We start from the raw sequence: 13,138 nt of genomic DNA on the forward strand, positions 1-13,138 counted from the left end.
AGATTGGTCCCAAAACCGATCCCTGAGGAACTCCACTGGTAACCTCCCTCCAACCTGACAGTTTGCCTTTCAGTAGGACCCGTTGCAGTCTCCCCTTTAACCAATTCCTTATCCACCTTTTGATGATCATATTGATCCCCATCTTCTCCAATTTAACTAATAATTCCCCATGTGACACGGTATCAAATGCCTTACTGAAATCTAGGTAAATTAGATCTACTACATTTCCTTTATCTAAAAAATCTGTTACCTTTTCAAAAAAGGAGATTAGGTTGGTTTGGCACGATCTACCTTTTGTAAAACCATGTTGTATTGTATTACCTTTTGTAAAACCATGTCCCATTTACCATTGACTTCAATGTCCTTAACTAATTTCTCCTTCAAAATTTTTTCCAGGACCTTGCATACTACAGATGTCAAACTAACTGGCCTGTAGTTACCGGATCACTTTTTTTTCCTTTCTTAAAAATAGGAACTATATTAGCAATTCTCCAATCATTCGGTACTACTCCTGAGTTTACAGATTCATTAAAAATTCTTGCTAATGGGCTTGCAATTTCAGGTGCCAATTCCTTTAATATTCTTGGATGAAGATTATCTGGGCCCCCTGATCTAGTCCCATTAAGCTGTTTCAGTTTCGCTTCTACTTCAGATATGGTAATATCTACCTCTATATCCTCATTCCCATTTGTCATACTTGTGGCACCTTAGAGACTAACATTTATTTGAGCATAAGCTTTCAATCTACCAGCTCCTCAGCTTTTTTTGCTACCATTTTGCCTTTTTTCTCCATGTCTGTGGTCTTTCTGTGTGTTCCGCAAAAGAGGAAGTTCAGTGGATTTCTTGCTTCTTCACTACTGCCTTTAACATCTGAATGGGAGGCAGTGAGGTAAAAGTTTTTACCCATCTCATCAAGATGGTAAACTGCTCTTCCATACACTGACATAAAGACTCAGAAAGATGAATCAGTGGAAGGACTGTGGGAGGAGACCGCTAACTGCCATAAAGGGTGCCAAAGCTGCCCAGGAATAAGAGCTCAATTTTGGGGAGCGCTAGAAGTTCCACATGTTAACTATTTATTTTTCTTTGTTGTGCTACATGATGAAATCCCTTCACAGTTTAGGTGCAGTGCAGTTTGCAAAGACAGTTGCTCAGCAGGGTTCCTAAACTCTGTAAGAGTAGAGTTTTATGCCTGTACAGTTAAAGATCCCCATATGGCATCTCTTTGCCTACTCCCATTCAGCACCTTCTGCCCCTCATGCTAATGCATGCCTTCAGCTAGTCATCCAGTCTAAAGTCTTCCTTTTGTAATTATCTTCAGTTTGTAGTTCATTTTTAGAATGATTTCAGTCAAACTGAAAATTGCCAATGATTTTAAATTATAAACTCTTTGGAGCATATACTATGTCTCATTTCTGTGAAAATCACTGTACTGACTTCTGGTGCTGTATATATTGTAAAAAAAATTGGTGATTGTTAACGTTCCTACATAATGTCCATTTTGCCGTAGAATTTATTCAGCTGAGTAATTTAGGTTTCATGCGCCACATAGTACAGCCTTGTCCAGTATTCACTAGAATGCACTAAAACTCTACAGCAACCTGTACAGACCCTAATCCAATTTGAAAACATTTTTCTTCCGTTTCCTCTTTTGGCTTAGTGCTCCCCCTATTGCTCTCCTTTACCTCCATAGCTGTTCTTCTCTCTTTTCCCCTCTCATTACTGATTTCTCTTTCTCTTCACCTGAGTGGAGCTCAGGATCATGCTCACTGCCAACTGCCGCTCAGTTTCAGATGGAACATTTTGCTGAGCATAGCGGAGAGGTGGCTATGGGATTCAATGCTGAGAGCTGGCCAGTTGCACTTAAGTGTATGTCTACATTGCAATTAAAAACCTATGGCTGCCCATGCCAGCTGATTGAGGCTCAAGGGGCTTGGCTAAGGTGCTCTTTAATTGCTGTGTAGACACTTGGGCTGGAGCCTGGGCTCCAGGAACCTGTGAGGTGGGAGGTTCCCAGAGCTTGGGCTGCAGCCCCAGCTGGAATATCTACATTGCAATTAAGCAGCCCCACAGCCCAAGCCCCACAAACCTGAGTCGGCTGGCATGAGCCAGCCACAGATGTCTAATTACAGCATAGATATCATTAAGAGACAACCAAGGGTAAGGAGTGATTAACTTGTTGGGAGAGGTGCTGCTGTTTTCTAAGTACAGCATCATTACTATATATCCTGCTGCTTGCTACCATTGCCAGTTCTTGGGTCAGATATTCTAACTCTTATATAGTACCAGCCAATTTGGGATCATGGGCAACTATGTTTCTTTAAATATTTGTAGAAGAGCAAAAATCCTTGAGAACTGATGACAGAATCAGTTCTACTTCCAGTGGTTATTACTTTATTTTCTCTTAATGGGCATAAACCATGTCTATAAATGGGCATAAAACATGTCTAACCATGTTTGTGTGTACACATAATTATGGCTGCAAAGGAGTCAAATCATTTTATCTTGTATTTAGGATCCCCCCAGGTGATAAAATGTAGAAACCTGTGTTTTCATGTTTTTACTTAAAACTTTGTCAGAAAAAATTAAAATAATTAGATAAATTGAGATGACATCCCATGTGACTTGTGGTGTTGATTTGGTTCTAACCGGTTGCATTAGTGTTTGAATGTTGGTTTCTTTCAGTATATCCAGGGCATCATGTAATTTGTGGTTATGCAACCATGGAAATACCATATAATTTACCTTTTTGCTAAGATGTCACTTAAATCTGTTTTATTGTGCAGATCAGCACAAATGAATTTTTCCTGTAATTTTCTGTTCCTCAGCTTATCTGCTTGCCATTTTAGGATCTCCAAGAGAGAGAAATTGTGTAGCCTGACAGAGAAATGGGGAATACAGCAACATGAGGTTCAGAAGGTGCTAGTGCACTATCTTTAGGGAGCATGGAGAAAGATATGGAAGCATGTGGTTGCCATCCTATGGCTTTAAGGAACAGAACTATTTCACCTACAGGTTTCAGAGTGGTAGCCGTGTTAGTCTGTATCAGCAAAAATAATGAGGAGTCCTGGTGACACCTTAGAGACTAACATTTATTTGGGCATAAGCTTTCGTGGGCTAAAACCCCCTTCATCAGATGCAGTGGGTAAGGCAACTCCCATGTTTTCATATGCTGTGTATTTATACACCTCCCTACTGTATTTTCCACGCTATGCATTTGATGAAGTGGGTTTTAGCCCACGAAAGCTTATGCCCAAATAAAAGTGTTAGTCTCTAAGGTGCCACAAGGCACAAATCACTTGTTGATTTCACCTACAGTGCATCAAGAGTGGAGCGCTGCTTAGGAGTTATGAATGCAACTGCTGCCTCCTTTAAGCCTGCCCTGCTCCCTACAAGGCTTTGCTTCAGGTCCTTTTAGCCACCATCTGTCACCCACTCTCCCAATTTAAAAGTTGTAATGTTTATCAAATATGTTTGTAATCAGTCAACATTGCTTCATATGTCTGTACTGCTGTGGTGCATAAAACAGGGACCCTCACCACATAATTTAGGATGAATTAAGGAAAGGAGAGACCTTGATTTGGCTTATTTAATACCATAGAATAGTCTCATATTTTGAGAAATTAATTTGACAGGACTCTGAACTTATTTTCAACATAATCTTTAACTAACCTATTTAAATGTATAGCAGTGTTTTTCATTTAAATACTCTCAACAATTGTCTTCTTAAATCACTGTCACTATACTGTAAAGATAAGTTTATATATTTTCATACTCTCGTGGATGAGTTTCTAGGATGCATTAACCTGCATCTAATATTAGCAAACAATTACTTTAGGCTCTGTCTATGCTTTTTATTAACCTTAATAAATAGTAACAAATTTTTCATTGTTTGATTTTTATATATATATATAAGGAATGTAAATCATTCCTTGTTTCATGGTCATAATGTTTACCAAGTAATACTTTGCTATTATAATATCGTGTATTTAATGTAACTAGGAATTTTTAAGTGTATTTGAAATAGGAATTTTAATATAAGCACATGTAAACAGGCAGTTTCATTAGTTGCTGTCATTGTCAGGCAGAATCAAACTGTTCTAGAAGCATATTGTCTTGCCCTGATTGATGCAAATACCACACTCCCAATGTTTTCTCTTTACCCTACTTATCCATATATATAACTTTCTGAGAGGTGACACTGTCATTCTTTTCCCTTCTTGCTGAAAATGAAAAAAAAAAAAAAAATCTTGAAGTAGTTCCCTTCCATTTGTCAATTCATGCCTTTATCAATAATAGTGGGTGGCCTGACTTATTTATTTATTTGTTTATTTTTAAAATAGCATTCAGGCCTTGTGCATCATAAATGCCAGTTGAATGGATTGCTGAAATCTGGAATTGTGACAGGTGGAAAAGAAAAAATATGCAGTTAAATTTATGCAAAAAAAAATTCTGTTCATCATCTTTGATGTAATAGAGCTCCAATGCTAATGTCCAGTGTTGTATGTTCAACTTTTATATAATATGAGGAATGCAAGAAGATACGGCTGGGTTTTAAGATTCATGGATTCGACGAAATGTAGAGTCCTACTGTGTCACACTAACATCTCAGATCCATACACAGGGGTTTGAAATCTAGATCTGAACCCAGTTTTTCCCAAAATTTGAGATAGAAAATGATTCAGTCCATCATTTAGGAATAGGTTCAAACTGCAAATTTTAAATATGATGTTTGTTTTGGACCCATTTCTACTGTTAGTGGTTTGACAGGAGTAACATCTTTTGATTATCTGTCAAATTAGAAATGCAAATGAAAATAATAGGAGTACTTGTGGCACCTTAGAGACTAACAAATTTATTTGAGCATAAGCTTTCGTGAGCTTTCATGATGCATCCGATGAAGTGAGCTGTAGCTCATGAAAGCTTATGCTCAAATAAATGTTAGTCTCTAAGGTGCCACAAGTACTCCTTTTCTTTTTGCGAATACAGACTAACACGGCTGCTACTCTGAAACCAATGAAAATAATGTTACTTATCAGTTTCTTTGATTTATAAAGGCAACAGATTCAGTTAACAAAATATTGTATTATGTTTTCTATTTCATCTTGCTATGTGATTATAATTAATGTATATTGCTATTGATAAATATGGAATTTTAAGGATGAGGTTTGATATTTCTTGTGTGAGTGCAGACATTTAATAATCATGCCTGTACAAAATGATTTTTTATACAATATAGTAAAAAAAAAATAGTGCATTTTAGTAATACTGAAGTGTTCCAGTTATATTTGATATTCAGACTTTAATGATACTCTGATACCTGTTATAAAGACAGAATAAAGAGAAATAGTAAGTAAACTGTTCTATTTCTTGGGGCCAATATACAGCTCTGTAAAAGTCCTTATTTGTTGAAACAGAGGGAAGAAATAACTGTTTCATAAACGTATTTAATTTTCACAATTAGGTACCTTTGTCACAATGTAGAATATATCCTTCAGAACATTAGCATATATTTTATGAATGCAGATGTTTTTGAATGTTACTTTTTTCTCATTGTTTTGTTTACATTTTTTTGAAGGTTTCCCAATGAGTGGATCATGATGAACATACTTTAGGGACTTGCCATAGTATGGCTGCTTCTCGATCTACTCGTGTCACAAGATCAACAGTGGGGTTAAATGGTTTGGATGAAAACTTTTGTGGTCGAACCTTAAGAAACCGTAGTATTGCTCATCCAGAAGAATTATCTCCTCATTCTCAAGTACGATCAAGATCACCAAAGAAGAGACCAGAGTCTGTGCAAACTCAAAAGGGAAGTAATAGTGGAAGAACTACTGACTTGAAACAACAAAGTGCTCGGGAATCATGGGTGAGCCCTAGAAAAAGAGGACTGTCTACTTCTGAAAAAGATAATGTTGAGAAACAAATTGTGGAAAATTGTGAGAAAAGACAAGCAGAATCTGTATCACCAGTTTTAAAACGAATTAAACGTTGCCTGCGTTCAGAAGTAGCAAACAGTTCTGAAGAAGAACTGCCTACTAAAGCGGAAAAGGAATCATTGGAGTGTAAGAGTTCCATATCGGACAATGATGCAGTGTCTGCAGGGACTAAACAAGCTTGTCGATGTCTTATACTGGATGATTGTGACAAAAGGGAAGTTAAAAAGGTGAATGTCTGTGCGGAAGGGTTTAATAATTCTGCAATAGTTGAAGAGCTCACGGGCTATCAGGCTGTCAATGGGGTTGATGAGAGAGAGTCAGATGCCCTAAACTGTGATGACTGTCAGCCTGATGGGAACACTAAACAGAACAGTGCTGGTTCCTGTTTGCCCAAGGAGAAAATAGTAGCAGAAAATGGGAATTCATTTGCCCATTCTTCATTGTTGCATAATAGCAGCAAGGAGGACAGTGTTATAGACCATTATGTGCCTTGCACAAATTCACCTGAACAGGTAAAGTTAGAGGACCACAAAATAAGTGACTGCTTGCCTGCAGAACATGCTGATCAGGCAAATGAGCCAGCTACAGGGTCCTTTTCTGAAATCCAGTCATCTTTCTTAAGGGATTCTGAGGAGGAGGTAGATGTGGTGGGAGACAGCAGTGCCTCAAAGGAACAGTGTGCTGAAAACACCAATAGCAACCTGAACACCAATCGTGATAGTACATCAATCTCAGGTGAACCTGAACCACCATCTTCTGTGGTGGAATGTGTTTCAGCTCAAATTACATCTATGTCAGAACTTCAAGAACACAGATATACATTGAGAACTTCACCACGAAGGGCTGCCCCTGCCAAAGGTAGCCCCACTAAAAATAACTCACCTTGTAGAGAAAATGGGCAGGTTGAGGAAAATAATCTTAGTCTCACTGAAAAGAATATAACTGCAAGTACTAATAATATCCGTGGATCTCCCATAAACGCTAAAGAAATTATGCAGAGTGAAAGAGTGAGAGGTTGTGACTCTGGAGATTATCTGACTGATGGACTAAGTAAGCCACCCTCTGAGGCGAGGCTCATTGCTGGATATATATCATCTGCCAAAGAGAGTGCCAACCTGCATACTGCAGAAGATGATGAGGAAGAGCCTGATGTGTATTACTTTGAATCAGATCATGTGGCATTGAAACACAACAAAGAGTATGTGTAACTATGGTAACCATGAATTCTGCTTTTGTTCCTTAGCCAAAAATCTAATTTTCAAAAATTATCCATATATCTTTAAGTAATTTCACAATAACTTAAGTATTTCAATTTCTTAATTGTTCAGCTATTATTCATTTTCATAAATACTTTAACCTCAACCCTCATTTCCCATATCCTCTCAAAAAGTAACCTTTTATCTACGTAATATGCAGTGTAGGATAGCAATATGGTTTATTCAGTTCTAATAATTTAAGTTTCTAGCAAGAAATTTTTTTTGAAACATACTTCTGTTTTCCCCCCTAAAGAATTTACAGAAACCAAACCAAAATATTACAGCCTTTAATTTAACTAGAAACATTTTGATTATTTATCAACCTGTCTAACAGTTACAGTACATACAGGTTTATTAAATGGTGATACTACTATACATAGCAGAGTATATAAACAAGTTGCTATGGCATCCATTTTCCAAGCATTGTGAAGAGATTTAGCTATGTTTTTTTCATGTCAATTAACTTGTCATGTTGCTAAATTCCAGTGCAACAATTTGAAACTTTACACCAGTGTTGTCACATGTTTTCATCTATGGTGATGTTATTTTAGCACAAAAAGTATAGATTGATATTCTAATTACCCTTAGCAAGTATAAATGTTGTTTGTTTATTATCTGAATAGCTATTAGTAAAACTGAGGTAGTCACAAATATGTAATGTGATGAAAGTCCTTGTAAAGAAAAGGCACTGGTTTTTATATAAATATAGTTTATATGGAAAGAATTTGCCCTAGAATGACAGATCAGACCACAACTTTATACCACGTAACAATTTCAAGACCTTTTTAAAATTTGTGTTTGTTTTTTGTTGTCTTGCTATTTAATATATTGTCTAGACTTTCTTCTGAGTATTGAAATACCAAAAATATTAAGTGCAGATGAGATTTAGTTTGCTTCATATGAACAGACAAACAAAGTTATTGCTAACTGTAAGACTTGACAGAAGCTGTGGTTTCCAGAGATAATGGCACCCCTGGGGCATTATAAAGCACAAGACACAGATGATTGTCTCTAATCCTGCAGAAGTTTGACTATGTTGTTATGGCGTTTGGAGTTGCATAATATTTATAATGAAATTTCTTCAGTATTGGATATAAGTAAATTGCTTTGATTAGAGAAATCTGCCAACTAAAGTATACAGTAGTTCAGCTGTGAGGTTTGCATAATGTACATGCACTACAGCACTTTCTCAAGCCAAGTATTTTTTTTGCTGCATTCCCATTGACAGACATTGCATATTGTATAAAATTTAAATGTATGATGAAGGTCAGATGAAATGGGAACTCGATCACTTATTTAATTTTTGTTGTTTTTATTTTAAACAAAGTGATCTATTTTAATTTATGTAAGTGCGAAGACAGTTTTTCTCTCAGCTCTGTAATTGCTGATTATTAGGAATAGAATGTGACAGTGGGGAAAATTTTCAGATGTGGCCTTGGATTTTGCTCTTCCAAAATTAAGTATACACAAAACCCACATTATTGTAGGCAAAATGCACATGTGGATGTAAATATTAGATAATAGTGCATTTAATTTCCCTAGTTGTATGTGCAAATGGTGTAAACAAATATTCCTATACAGTTTAGAAGCTAGTTTGAAGCCACCTGAAAACCTGGACCAATATTTTAACATCTGTATGTGTACAATTGCTCTTTAAATTTAACTGGTTATTGTTGAGCTTGGCAGGCTGCTTGTGACAGCTGCTTGGAATGGTTATATATTTATAGGCTGCTAGTCACTGGTGATTGTTAAAAGGTAATGATCTAGATGCAGAATTTTAATTAAATATTAGAGTTTCTGAAATGTGGAACGTTCCATCAGTTGTTATAGCAAGAAAGGGAGACTTTTGAAGTCCTTTATAAATAATGGTATAAATCAGGAAAGGACTGTGCCCACTTTCCAGGTGAAAAGCACAGTTCCACTGAAATACTGTTATTTAATCTGCAGTCTTTCTTCCTTAAAAAGAATGTGCAAGTCAACACTGACCCACGGTTTGGACTAAGGGGGTGTGAATAGCAGTGTGCACCAAAGTGCTGTGCTATAACTCCCCTGTGTGCAAGCCGTGCGCATGAATATAAAGGTCCCTAGTTCACTCTAATGTAGTCCTGTTTAAAGAGTTTCTATTATAGCAGGCAAATGCTGTTAGTTCTGTGTCATTTTGGCTTTGCAGAGTGTGGTGGTCTTCTGTTTAGTAGCTCTGCAAAGAGCATAAGCTATTTCTATCTGACAGCAATTCATGATTAACCATGTCTTTTCTTTGTGGGTGAGTCTTGCTCTTCGTTCACCTTTTAATTCCTTCTTACAAATCAATCCAGGCAGCCACTCAAAAGATGATACTTAAATCACTCTGTAGATTATCAGAGAGAAATCAGTGTTTTTTGATACCCACCTGTACCCTAGGCCAGCTCCCACAGGAACCACCCAGCCCCGTTCCTCTCCCAGCTCTGCTCTGGCATCCCCCACATCAGGCATGGCCTGGCTCCCAGCCTCACCCCCAGCCTCTGCCCCCAACCAAGGCCCCTGGCTGCAGCTCTGCACCCAGCTCTGGTCCAACTCCCAGACCCGCCCCCTGCTGAGGCCCAAGCTTCAGCCCCCTTATACCTGTCTGCATCCTCCCCCTCTTCCCCACCTCCCTGCATCACAGACCCACTCCCTGCCCTCGTGGGGTGGGGTGGGGGAGGACAGAAGTAAGGGGGTGGTGACCCTGAAAAGTTTGGGAGCCACTGTCTTAAAACAATGCATCATCTGTAAAACTTGTCCAGTTTCTTTCCCTAGTGGTCTTATAGACCTTAACTGTACAGTTCATAAATCTAAGTTTCACCATGTTTGAGAATGGCTTTATTGTTTTATGCAATATTATCATGGATTGTCATTTACTGATGAACATTAAACTTGTATTGATTTCCTTGTTAATATAAGGCATTTCCTACAATTACACAACTCACAATAATTCCAATAACTTAATTTGTAAAATTCTAACAATTACAGTCCTAAATAGAAATATGAAACTGTTAAGACTATGCTAAAAAGGCCAAACCAAAAACCCAAAGACTTGTTTCCCAGAAAAACAAGGTAATAACATATGTATTGTAGCCTTTTAATGTGAAATTATGGTGTTTTAATTTGGCAGTGTCCATAAAACATTTTTATGTGAACACTTCTAAGGAAATATGAAAATACTGTAGGAAAATAAATACCACAAAAGTGGGAGGATAGTGGAATATTATTATTTAATATTTATAACAATCTCATCCAGGTCATGGTAAGTGCTTTACAATCCTATAGTAAATGACAGTCCTTCTCCAAAGAGTGATTCAGAAAACTATAAACAGTAGTTGTACAGCAGTACATATAAACAATAACAGGCTGATCTAGGAGTTTATATAATTGTAAAATGTTGGGTTTTTTCCTTTTTGTTTCATATATATATTATTATATACATTATATAATATATATATTGTTAATTCAATCTTCGATTTTGTTTTTCTTTTGTACAATTTCTGCTCGTACAAGCGCCTCTCTGAAAAAATCCATTCTGTATGTAATTTAAAGTGTTTCCATATATTTTGCCAGTACAGAATTTTTACATTTTAACACTGTTTTCAAAAGTCTTTTTATTTAGTCGTCTTATGTCTTAATAATCGTCTTGCTGTCTCCTTCTTAACTTTCATCATTCCCATTAACTTACTTGCCCTAAATTCTCTGTTCTCTCAATTCAGGCGTATTGTTTTCAGTATGTGTCTCCCTTTGTCCTGCTTTTCATTTTTCCTTCATTCTCAGCCTTTTTTTATTTTATTTTTTACCTACTTCTCTCCACTTACATTACTTTCCCTATGTTTATGTCTTGAAATGCTTTGCATTACAGGGACTATGGGGAGGTGAGCTGGAAGTGTCTGCTCAGTATTCTCTTTTGAGAGATTGGATAGTCCGTGGGCCAAATTTGAGTGCGTTCATAATACCTTTATGTATTGCTATACAGCTATGGTCTGAATCCTGAAATCTGAAATCAGTTTTTCAGGGAGACACTTACACTTGCAAGGAATCCCATTGAAGTCAGTGGGGTTCTGCATGGGCACAAGGACCTGTATATGGCAACTAGATTACAGGATATGGAGACCTATATTTTTCCAATAGACAAGTTCTTTCTTCTGTCTTTCTGTATACATTTATTGTATTTCATAGTTTAAAAATGACATTCATATATGAGTTTAAAACCAAAGACAAAGAATGTAAAACATTTAATTACATTTACAAAATCCCTATTTTTGTCTGTGATGGATTGCTTTGTCAATGTGGAGCCCTAATTGAAGCCAGTAGGCTTCACACAGATGCAAGATTCCACCTGCGGTCAAAGAATTGCAGGGTCAGACCTAGATATTTTAACTTCTAGTATGTTGTGAGCTCCAATGACACATGCGTGTGCACATACATATTTTGCCTTACCAATTATTTCAAGATCCTCTTACAGAGAACGCATTTGAATGATAAATCTATAATGATTTCATGACAAACTGTTCCAATTTTTGCATTTTTAATATTTTTACTGGTTTTCATTAATCTATTCACAGATAAAAACCAGAGAATTCAGAGTTAAGGTTAAAGTTAAAATAAATCCAAACGTTAAGATTTGGTAATGCACAGATAAGGCATCGAAATACCTTTATTCCACCGTGAAGTGACACCATGCATTTATGAATTGAGCCTAATACTGTGTGTAATTCCAGTTTAGATAATACTGTTTTTTATAAACCATGTTACTTTTTTTTCATTATTCCTTTCTTCATGGGGCACACCATCTTTCCTGAGGGAAATTTAACATTACTCTTACTTGGAACAATGGGGGCCGGTGGTCATTTTGAAAGAGGCCTTTTTTTTTTTTTTTTTTTTTTTTTTTTTTTTTTTTTTGCTAATAGCAGCCTTGTACCCTCACTGATATTGAGAACAATAGGAGATAGCAAATACTTTGAAACAGAGCAATTCTTCTTGATATTCTCTGTAGAAGAATATTATTTGACAGTCGCCGCTGAAGAAGAAATTTTCACTTTTGAAGAATAATGAGAATAAATTAGCATTAATCCTTAAAAAGAATCTCCAAGTGTAGTTTATGCGTGTGGTTGGAGTGAGTTTTAACTGTGAGAAGGGTCTGTGTTGTTCTCTTAATATCACTTGGGACAGAATGGTCTGACAAAGGGTGATACATTTCTTAAATTACCCATTTTTAGTTTATTTTAACTCATAAAACACTTAATGGGTTTACTTGTCAATTCAGAAAATGTATTCTGTGTTCAAGCACATGCTGTAATTTTGGTGAGGTCTGGCTGTATTTTTCATACAGAACAAAATAGCTTAATCCCTGCTTCAAATGAAAATCTGAACTTGAACTGTGGAACCACTATTGATGCTTCCATAAAGTGGAAGCATAAAGGAGATGTATAAGAAATCGTTTGTATGAGTTTGAGATGAACGACAATTTAGTAATACAAATAAGTTTTTTGTTACTAAACAACATTATACTAATAAAATGTGACTAAGTTAAGTGGTGTTAGTGAAATTCTGCTATTTTTTATAACTGACCCCAAATTTACACAATTTCAAAATTTTACTATAATTTCTGTGCACCTTCCATTGGTGTCACATTTATAAGAGATACAACCTTGAGAAGGCAATACATATCAGTAAATAGAATATTACATTAAATATTAAATTAATAAATAATAAACTAACTCTCCACATGACTTGAAAAATGGCTTAGTTGAATAACACATAGCTAATAAAAAGCTTTTCTGGGTGAGTGCTGGCAACTTCTACAGAGTTGAAGCTTTCCTTTATAAAGATTTTTTTTTTTTTCAAAAATAATATTCAAATGTGAGTGGAGCCTAAACCAATGCAGATGGACAACAGCTCCACTTCCTTTCCAGCTATTCATAGCTTTGCCAAATTGCA

The 13,138-nt window shown here is 36.4% G+C and overlaps 1 protein-coding gene across 8 annotated transcripts in view; it reads left to right on the forward strand.

The window, feature by feature from the left end:
• The window catches only part of ZZZ3 (zinc finger ZZ-type containing 3), a 108,194-nt gene that overhangs the window by 38,286 nt on the left and 56,770 nt on the right, over positions 1–13,138 (forward strand). For all 8 annotated transcript variants that reach the window (XM_038411970.2, XM_043490469.1, XM_043490468.1 and 5 more), the window contains exon 2: positions 5,579–7,137. In XM_038411970.2, coding sequence (XP_038267898.1) covers positions 5,630–7,137 — 1,508 coding nt within the window. In that variant the 5' untranslated portion in view covers positions 5,579–5,629. The remainder of the gene's footprint in view (positions 1–5,578; positions 7,138–13,138) is intronic.

The sequence above is a fragment of the Dermochelys coriacea genome, chromosome 8 (genome assembly GCF_009764565.3).
Source record: "Dermochelys coriacea isolate rDerCor1 chromosome 8, rDerCor1.pri.v4, whole genome shotgun sequence".
Taxonomy (NCBI): Eukaryota; Metazoa; Chordata; order Testudines; family Dermochelyidae; genus Dermochelys; species Dermochelys coriacea.